The following is a 10,860-nucleotide window of genomic DNA, read 5'->3' as shown; positions in this document are numbered from 1 at the left end:
CCCGCCTGCAGCGCGAGGGAGAACGCGGGGAACAGCTGCGTGGCTGCCTGAGGGCGCTGCCCCCCGGCTGGCCGTGCGGCCCGGGCTCTTCATCAGCTTCCTCTTGCTGCCCAACTGTCCCGAGTTACATCAGCCGTTGGATCGAACTGCACTTGCCGTCATCATTTGTCACGCAGAGAGCTTGAGTTTTGCTGAGCAGCACTGGGGTTGTGAAGGAGAAGAAATGAGGTCTGGTTTCTGCTGCTCTGTGCCATGCCCTGTTCACTAGCCACAGACTATATGTGTGTCTGTTCTATAGCCACAGACTGTTCTGTTCCATAGAACAGCCACTGTCTGTTCTATAGCCACAGACTCTATGTGTATATGTCTGTTCTATAGCCACAGACTGTTCTGTTCCATAGAACAGCCACTGTCTGTTCTATAGCCACAGACTCTATGTGTATATGTCTGTTCTATAGCCACAGACTGTTCTGTTCCATAGAACAGCCACTGTCTGTTCTATAGCCACAGACTCTATGTGTATATGTCTGTTCTATAGCCACAGACTGTTCTGTTCCATAGAACAGCCACTGTCTGTTCTATAGCCACAGACTCTATGTGTATATGTCTGTTCTATAGCCACAGACTGTTCTGTTCCATAGAACAGCCACTGTCTGTTCTATAGCCACAGACTCTATGTGTATATGTCTGTTCTATAGCCACAGACTGTTCTGTTCCATAGAACAGCCACTGTCTGTTCTATAGCCACAGACTCTATGTGTATATGTCTGTTCTATAGCCACAGACTGTTCTGTTCCATAGAACAGCCACTGTCTGTTCTATAGCCACAGACTCTATGTGTATATGTCTGTTCTATAGCCACAGACTGTTCTGTTCCATAGAACAGCCACTGTCTGTTCTATAGCCACAGACTCTATGTGTATATGTCTGTTCTATAGCCACAGACTGTTCTGTTCCATAGAACAGCCACTGTCTGTTCTATAGCCACAGACTCTATGTGTATATGTCTGTTCTATAGCCACAGACTGTTCTGTTCTATAGCCACAGCTTTGCCCCCTGCCCCCTTATATTCCTCTGAACCCCAGGTTAAGATTTAGGGATTTTAACCCCAAATCACACTGTTTTTACAATTTAATTGCACGTCTCTTCATATGCTCTGTTTCTTTCATCTCTTTTTTTTTCTTCTTTCTTATTGTAATGGCACAAGCTGAGTATAATACCTCAGTCAGAGATGTCAATTTGTCATTTTTCAATATTGTTTTGTACCCTGGATATTTTCTAACCTTTTCCTTCACAGCATTCTGCACCAAAAATAACTCAAGTAATTAGTTTTTCTTCCTTAGTCTGGCTGAAGGAAAGAAAAATGATTGCATTGGTCTCTCTCCGCCAAGTCCCTCTGTTAATTTTGAATGACCTAGTTTCAGCCACTTTTGGCAGTGGGGTGGAAAGTCTCAGAGATGACTGACTTCTTCAAATGTCATGAACATAGATCTCTGGATGGGGAAGGACAAGATAGCCCCATCAGTTCCCTTTGGGGATGGAGAACCAGGAGGATTCAGGTGTCAGCCCTCTGCCCAGCACATGCTGGAAGGAAAAGCAGGAGGGGAAATTAAATCCCAAGTATTTTCTGGACCTGGAAAAAATGTAGGTTTACTGCAGTTGCAGGGAAGGGAGGAACAGGAGACAGCAATTCATGGGAAATCAAATTTTATTACTGCCTCTGCCCGTTAATAAATTACTTTCCTTTTTTTCTTGTCCTTTTCTTCAGTTGTCATGTACTTAACTGTCATGACTATGATTTTAGCACAGCTGAGAAAATTTACTTATCATTTGATTCTTGTACAAAGTCTAATATAAATCCCTCATTTTCCCCATTTCCCTTTTGATCTTTTCATCATCCTCTCAAAGCACTCAGACTGTTTTACAAAGCTCTGCAGAATTTCCTAGTGCTGCAAGGAGAAGTTGCCATCCTCATTTCAGGCCTGTGGCCCTGGAGGCTGACTGACCTCTCGTAGCCTCTCTGGGTCTCAAATATGCTTTTTCTTGACTGACTGCCAAATTCTTCTGGAACACGCAGCAACAGCTCGGAAAAAGGAAACTCCTTCAGCCTGTGCAAGTTTTTCTTTACCTTCTCCGTGTCCCCGTTCTGTTTGCCTCCGCAGTGTGTCTCTGAGCGGGGCTGAGGTTGTGCAAAGTTGGTGCATGAGGTGTGATCGCAGCAGGGAGTTGCATGGCAGGGTTAACTTCACGCTGCTTCCGGGTTCAGCGCTCCCCAGGCCCTGGTTAATCATGTTGGTGCCTTGCGGTTTGTTCTTTCCGGTGGATACAGCAACAAAGCAGGGTCCCATCAAAAAGAAGAAATACAGGTTCCCAGTACTATCTTACACAGAGTAGGAATTTCCATCTTGTACAAATCAGCTCCAAGGCTGAAAGAAGAGAGAGATACATATATATAAAGCTGGCAATGCATGTGTGTTATATCAGAGAGTATCTTTCACGAGTCTTAAAAGGATTGTCCACCTGTGCAAGTAAGTTCATGTGTTTTAAACTTTGTTTATGAAAACTGCATGTACTTCAATATTTTCATTGTATGGGGTGATTTCTGTTTCTTCAACCTTGCCTAAATATGCTTATGTTAAGAGAGGAGGAATGCTTTATTTTAATCCAGTTTAAGAGGTTTATATGTGTTACCTTTTTTTCACTGGTGGGTTTGGGTTTGCTTTGGGGTTTTTTTATTTTATTTGCTGTTGTTGAAATTTTATCACAAATGTGCTCTTATCCCTGTTCATTTGGGCTGCTTTAATGACCTTTTTTTTTCTCAGACCATCTCTTTCTGGCAGAAGTTAAATATCTCTTGCCTTTTTAATTTTCCAAAATTGATGTCAGTTCTCTGAGTTTCTGTAGGAATATAAGGTTACCAGCAGGATTTAAAGGTGCAGGGAATCGCCTGCAATCTTGTCTTCAGCAGTGAACTTTTAGATTTGCATTTCTGGGGTTTTTGAAAGTTGCTTTTTTGCATCTTTTGTCTACCCTGAACTGTCTCTTCTCTGCAGCCTGGTTTTACTTCCTTGATTGTTCCTTTTCTATATTCACTTTGCCTTTATTTCACTCTTGTTACTCTCTTCACCTCTCTTCATTATTGATCATTTTCTTTGGTTTGCTTGATGTCTGTGCAAGAGGATCTCTTTACCCTTCAAATGTTCGTATGGACAGTTTCAGGGAATGAGCAAAACAGCTAATGGGTGGCCTTGGCTTCAAGTTTGTGCAAGTATTTGTCTTGAATTGTATACTAAAATGAGCAACTCCCAAATAAATATACTTTTTTGGATGTGGTTATGTGATGTGGAAGACTGGGACTGTAGAGCATGTTACATAAAACCTGAATAATCATGCATGCATTTCTCATAAGTTAAAATATAGCTATGCTTGGCAAGCCTATATTTTGAGAAGGGTTTTTTTGGGGGGATTTGAAAAGGAGTCAATTTTACTATGACTGTAAGCACGTTTACTTTTGACACCACTGATCTCACTAGGACTCTCTGATGCAAAACTGGAAGGATACGAGGGTGAATCAGGCCATAGTTCCTCTGTGTACCTCCCAGTAATTGCCCCTGTGGACTTTTGCAGTACACATACAACTTAATGTAGGCAATTACCTCTTCCTCAGCAAACACTTTTCTTCCACCCTTTCTTTGCTGGTATTTTTCTGGGCAAATATGAGGCAGCAATGAACTCTACTTACCTTCCACTATTTTAACATATCTGAAATGGAGCAATAATCTGTTTTTTCATGACACTCCTCTCTTGTACTGTCTTTCCTGGGGCTATTAGCTATACCTAGATTGAGATCATGTCATACTCTGATAGGCCTCCCACAGAGAGTATCAGGGTAGTGAAGGAAATACGCTGATTTCCCAAGTCATGGTCTTTGACATGAGTCTGTTTCAACACTGTTTTTTTAGCAAGCTGTTTTCTCTAAAATCCATTATCAGCTGTGTATAAATAATAGTCGGAGCAAAATCAAGGGTCATAAATTCCTTGGTAGATGTTTTTATCTGCTGTCACATTTTGATACTATCAGCTCACCTGTTTTGATAGTCACTAATTAATCTTTGAAAGTGTTCAAATTGCAGAAAGAAAAACATCATTTTCATTCAGGATTATTTTTCTTCCAGTCTGACGGAAAGAACAATGAAGAAAATACAGAATGTTTTATGTAAAACCTTCGCTGAATAAGCCAGACGTTAAAAACAGAAGGGTCTTTGACCTCTCCTTTGAGTGTAGAAACTCTGGGAATCTATTCTCAACCATAAAATGCCAAGGAGTACATGAAGTCTGCCATAATGGCAGACCTCTAGCACACACAGAAACAGTATTTTTGCAGCATAATGAAAAGCTGTGAAGGCAGAGCATACATATAGTTGCAGGAGAGTGAGGACTTGAGGCAGGAAAGTAGTGTAGGGCATTACCTGATGCAGTTAGTTCTGGTAGCAGAATGCTGATCATAGAATAGAATGCTACGAGTAGAAAGGGACCTTAAAGATCATCTAGTCCCAATCCCCCCTGCCATGGGCAGGGACACCTCCCACTAGACCAGATTGTCCAAAGCCTTATCCAACTTGGCCTTGAACACTGCCAGGGCTGGGGCATCCACAACCTCCCTGGGCAACCTGTTCCAGTATCTCACCACCTTCACAGTAAGAATTTTTTTCTAATATCTAGCCTAAATTTCCCTGCTTTCAGTTTGTACCCATTGCTCCTTGTACTCCTAATGGTTAGCCCTGTACCCATTACTCTTTGATTTCAAAGACTTAAAAATACTTCTCAAGTTCTTTGTTTCTGCAAAGATGTGAATTTTCCTACAAACAAATTAATATTCATGCACGATTTGTTAATGTGCAAAGAAATGATGATGTTAAAGAAGACTCTAAATTATTATGGGGCCTTACAACTGGTGGTAAAGCTGCATGTATTTTTCCTAGATCAAGCACAGTGCTTAGTCATGAAATCTAAGTAGGTGTCTTCAAGGTTCCCAAAGCAGAGGGATCTAGCCTTTTGTTCCAGGCCTCTGGAGGCTTGCACTGGAAACTGAAAGATTATCAGACAGAGAAAAGTAAGACTCTACTGAGAGGATATGTCAAATAGGCACTAATAACAACAGATTGAGGATGAGATGGATGGGCAAGTTTCCACAGGTAGGCCTATCTGGGCTTGAATCAACAAAGTTCAGAAACAGGGAAAAACAGACCACAAAACTGGAATTACACCATGGGCCACAATACAAAACATGAAGAATAAGATGATTTTGGATAGGCTTAACACATCTTGATTTTGGAATAAAGTGCAGCCAGCCAAGTGAAAAAGCCGAAGTAGGAAGTTGTGTACAGTATTCTATTTTTATTTAGTTCTAATTACTTCTTATATTACTAGGTAAAGTTTCAGTAACCTGTGCTGAGTTCCTGTGCATGCTGAAAAGAAGAACTATACTGATCATGTGCCCCTTCACAGAAGTCAGAAATTAACAAGTCAATACTTTTGATAATGTAAAAAGGAGAAGGTCAAAAGGTCTTGTGAAGGCCCCTATGAAAAATGTCATTGTCCTCACAATCCAGCACTCTGCTGCTGGAAGGTGTAGCAGGCATGAGCTCCACCTCAGACTTAAGTGTATGAAACACCTCCAAAAAATTGTTACAGACACTCCTCCAGTCCCAGGAACCTAAGGGACCTCTGTATTTGTTTGCCCTCATGGGAGCTGGAGGAGGGCCCATCAATCAGACGTCAAGATCACGCATTAGGCTAATGTGGGTTAATTGATTCAATAAATCCAATCTTATGTACCAATCTTTCATCATCCCTGACCTGGCAAAAATCTGAGGTAGGCGGGGTGGTAGGGAAATACCTAAATGCTTAAATAAATACATAATAATTCCTATTTCCGATAGTTTTCTTTTGCTGCAATTTCTTTTGATGCAGTGAGGAAATCCTAAATCAGTAATTAACTGCTATGTACCTTCTCTACATAGTATCACTGAATTCGTTGCCCTAATAACATAATTCTGTGTTTGGACTAATGATGCTGTCTCATCTTTTTGTTTTTCACGTCTAGTTACTACTTGGCAGTAGTAGAAACTTTTAAATATCCTGCAATATGGTGGAAGCAGTACTGATAGATCTGTTTGACCTCCCAGCCAACTTGCAGAACATCATCCAAGGATTACTACACAACACTCTGGAAACTATTGAGAAATGCTCTTCCATCCATGCTCCATTTGTTTATGTCATGTGTTGCCAGAGGCAGGGGAGTGAAAGGAAAGATGAGCAAGGGTTCTTGCTTCCAGCTCTGAGAGATTTTCAGAATCTGAAGAGAAGACTGGAGGTGGTACATGCTGTGACTACAGCTGCTGCTTTGTACACCATCAAACAGAGACTGGATGAGAAAGACCTAAGCATCATTAAAGTTATTGTCCCTGCCTTAAGAAAAGACTTAATGAAAGTATATATAGACCATCTCTTTACAGCAGTCTACCAGTTTGAATTTGAGGATTTACCAGTGGTATCTGATTGTGAAAACCTACAGATACCTGAACTTCATGGTGAAGGGCAAACATTTTCTACACAGGACGTGGCACACATCCGAAGTGAAATTCAGATGTACCTAGAAAACCTGCCAAGCCTGAACGGGGAGCTCACCATCCTCAGATCTTCCCTGATCCCAGGTAAAGAGAATTCCAGCTAATAGTTTTTACAGAGACTGTTTCCAAGCATATTTCTTCAAGGGAGTTGCAAAATGGGTAAGATTTGGAAATGTCTTCAGGCAGCAAATAACTATATATGATGTTGTAATAGAGTATCATGTTTATAAGAGGGAGAAGTGACAATAGAAATATGGCAAAAGACTGGCAAGTCTGTTCCAGGTCTGGGGCATGATCAGAGGAAAGACAGGCCTGGGTTTAGTGAGAGCATAACTGCAGACAGCAAAATCTCCTCCCCTCTGTGTGGGAGTAGCGCATTTTGAGAGCTACCATAATCATCTGAAAAGGCAGGACAAAGATTTCTCCTGGGCTGCAGTCCCAGACATGCCTGATGTCTCAGTGCCCCTGCCATGGCATAATGATGAGCCAGAAGGAAATTGAGAATCCTGAAGTTTAAATGTCACAGCTAAATACAAGGTAAAGAAACAACTCAATTGGCTGATTCCAGGTCTCTGCAGTATAAAACCATGTAATAGCTGGCCTGGTCTTGTGTTGAAAGCAATTGTTTGTTGTCTTTTTTGCCTTGCCAGATAATATCTTCCTGCATGGGTTCACCACAAGGACAGGTGGAATCTCCTATATACCAACTCTGAGCTCTTGCAATCTCTTCAGCAGTTCCAAGCGGAGGGACCCACAAATTGTTGTTAAAGAAAATCTCCGCCGGCTAGCTAATGCTGCAGGATTTAACCCAGAGGCTTTTCACAGAGTCAAGGTATCTTATATAACACTGGATTTAGGCAGGTCTTCCTTCATATATCACTGGCTAAAACTGTAGGCATTCTTATCTCTGTCAACAAGAACTTGTGAGAGGCAGGACAATTAAAATATTTATGCTAGCAGCTTTTCTGTGTGAATAGCCATCCAAACAGCCATTTGGCACAGTATGGAAAAGCAGCACTGATTCTTCCAAGTCTGTTCTAGCGTTTAATTTACCACAGAGTAAAATAATCAGATGAAGGATCAGATCAGTTTCTTCTAAAAGAAAAATACACCATCACTTCTACAGTGGCTTTCTACTGATAAATCTGCATGGCATTTGAACGAGGGAGCACTTGATTTCCATGCATAATCAGATGGTGCAAAAGAGTGTTTCATGCCGAAGAAAAAACTTTGTTTTAGTCATAACTGGGTTGTTTTGCTGCCATATCACTGTCCATGTTCTGGTTTTGTTTTGACAGGTTGATCATGCTAATGCTGTGTGCATTATGGGAAAGACAGAGCCTGACAACTATGATGGAATAGTTACGAATCAGAGAGGTGTTACACTAGCAGCTCCAGGTGCTGATTGCATACCTGTGCTGTTTGCTGATCCTGTCAGAAAAGCCTGCGGTGCTGCTCATTCTGGTAGGAATTGCACTCCCTCTGCAATGGAAAGACTTCCTGGGACTCAAACCAAGATTTGAGAACTCAAACCTAGGCTTTCTTCTCTCTATTCCAAACAGTGCCCAAGTGCAACCTTGGCTTCTGTCTATTCCAAACAATGTCTCTAGCTTGAGCCTCCTTTTTTTTTCTTTTCCTGAAATAACATTAAACTATTTTCACCGTATTATAAAAATACATTTCTGACATATTTCTGTTGTCATGTTACCATTTAAATGCTTCAAGCACAGAGGAGCTCTAAGGTATGCTCTAATTGCCCAAACCAGGACACTGGGAAAAAAGAATTCTGGAATTCTGTTCTAAACTCTTCTCTCTAGTCTCCATCTCCACAGAATTATATCAGCAAACTGATAGCTGTTAATGTTTATGTTTTCAGTTGGTTGGTTAATGCTGCTTGGTTTTTTTAAGATAATTTATTATTATATATAATTATTTAGGTTTATTTTAGATATGTATTTTATATATACTTTTAGGTTTATTTTAGATATAGTTATTTAGGTGTAAATATATCTTCTAATTTATACCTTTAATAACATCATATATTTTTAGCTACTAGAAAATTAAAGAGACATTTTATACAAATTTTTTTCATTTCTCACAGGATGGAAAGGCACATTGTTAGGAGTGTCTATGGCCACAGTAAATGCTATGGTATCTGAATATGGCTGTAACGTGAAAGATATCCTTGTGGTGCTGGGCCCGTCTGTAGGACCTTGCTGCTATAAACTTCCTCACGAATCAGCAAAAGAATTTCACAGAATTGATCCGAAGTGTGTGAGACTATTTGACTCTGCAAGCCCTTATACTGATATTAGAAAAGCAACACGGTAAGCCTCCTGAGTGAACAAGAGACTAATTCCACATTAGCCAGCAATAATTATTTTGATACTGTATTATTCAGCACTGTTATGGTAAGAGTCCTCATCATCTTAAAGTACTCTCTAGTACTCTGCAGATCAACAAATTATACCTTTGCATGAATGGTATCTGCTCACTTTTCCTGGGTTTCAACTATTATTTTGTTGTTATGCTGTTAGTGTATGGATTATAGACAAAAGGTGAAATTAAATGTGGTTTTACTGGTTGCAGGAAAGCAATTATTTTAGTCTTATACTGGAAGAAAGATAAAAGAAAAGCCAATAAAAGTCCCAGTCACAATACTGACACAGTTTGTACAGTTGGTACGTGAGGTTCTGTCTAACAGAACCTTACAGAATGTGATGATGCACAAAAAAATTTATTTTCTGTTTCTCTTTTTTTTAAGAATTCTTCTTGAGAGAGGTGGGATTCTTCCTGAGAACATCCAAGATGATTCTATCACAGACCAGAACCAAAATGTCACTCTCTGTACTGCATGCCACCCTGATAAATTTTACTCTCACTTTCGTGATGGCACTAACTTTGGAACACAGATTGGCTTCATATCAATCAAAGACTGAGACAGTATCTCTTGCTCTAAAATAGGATTTAGACCATAAGTCTGCTGCATTGTCTGGCATCCTGCTCTCCTCATAGTTCTTCCTCCTTCCTTTCACAGACTTGCAATGGAGAATTAATGGGTCTTGAAATTCTCCTGCTTCTTCCCTTCTCTGCTGTTCTAAGGCAAGAATAAATATCTAGGTGTGGGGACAACAATTCTTATCTGAGACAGGGTGCAAAGGAAAAAAGGACAACCCATACCAGTGATACACACCTGCAAAAACATACGCAAGCTTCAAGTTTATGAAGCCTCCTTGACCAAGTATTTTCCAGAAATCTCACTATCTTAAGGTCGGGAAAGCACAAAGCCCCCCAGTCTTCATTAGCTTCTGGGTGAGACTGTTGAATGAAGTTAAGTATGACATTACTTTTATAGGAATGGAAGCCTGTATTGCACATTAACTGTTTGAGAGCTTCACTTTTGTAGTTTCAGCTGAAGCCTTGTGGAATTTTGTGCATGGGTTTGATTTTCTTCTTCAGATTAAAGATCTCCAAAACACTTACAGGAATTTTCCCATGAATATAACCTGAAAGTGAAAAACAAGCAAGCCCCTTTGGGGCAGACATTGAAAATATATGAACGGTCACCATTCTGTATATTTTGATTGTAGAAAAAGTAGGATTAAGACTCTTAATATATGATATGTATGTTCATGGTTCCTTGGGTTTTTTCCTTTAAATATTGGTGCTTTGATAATTTCTATCAATACGGTTTCAACAATGCCAAGTTATTTAATAAACGTCTAAAAATTTGAGTGAATTTAGCCTCAGTTATTTTTACTGACAAATGGTTGAACTTACGTATCTTACTAAGCAAATCCTAAGTGTGCTCTGATTTCCTTTGGCCATAAAAAAAAAAAGTCGCCTCTAGATTTGCAAATAGATATGATATTTTCTGACACATAGACAGTGAGAGATGCCTAATGGTAAAACTATGCTGACTGCAGCTTGCAGAGGTGCCAAGCACAAGCGTTGGCACAGCGCTGCGCGTGACGTACTTTGTGTTTTGAGCGGAGCGATCCGAGCTCATCGGATCCCAGGTCTGACTGTTCTATCCACTAGAGGTCAGTGCTCGCCCGCGCTGCACTTCCATCCCGGGCGGCACGGAGAGGTGCGGATTCAAACCATGGTTTGCCAAGCGCTGCGCAGCATACGCTGCTACTTTTGCCTCTATAATTGTCTGCCAAGCTTTTCTAGTATCTGTGCTTGAAGAGTAATCTATTCTTCTTTGTGTTATGTTGCACTTCTG

At 40.5% G+C, this 10,860-nt stretch overlaps 1 protein-coding gene across 1 annotated transcript; it reads left to right on the top strand.

Annotated features, from left to right (window-relative positions):
* Positions 1-6,127: 6,127 nt before the first annotated feature.
* LACC1 (laccase (multicopper oxidoreductase) domain containing 1) lies at positions 6,128-9,571 on the top strand. Its single transcript, XM_009070021.1, has 5 exons — positions 6,128-6,716; positions 7,283-7,464; positions 7,931-8,096; positions 8,734-8,959; positions 9,397-9,571. The coding sequence occupies exons 1-5, from the start codon at positions 6,149-6,151 to the stop codon at positions 9,569-9,571; spliced, it is 1,317 nt and encodes a 438-aa protein (XP_009068269.1). The 5' UTR covers positions 6,128-6,148.
* Positions 9,572-10,860: the final 1,289 nt, after the last annotated feature.

The sequence above is a fragment of the Acanthisitta chloris genome, unplaced genomic scaffold (assembly GCF_000695815.1).
Source record: "Acanthisitta chloris isolate BGI_N310 unplaced genomic scaffold, ASM69581v1 scaffold7032, whole genome shotgun sequence".
Taxonomy (NCBI): Eukaryota; Metazoa; Chordata; class Aves; order Passeriformes; family Acanthisittidae; genus Acanthisitta; species Acanthisitta chloris.
This window is presented reverse-complemented; position numbering and strand designations above follow the sequence as displayed.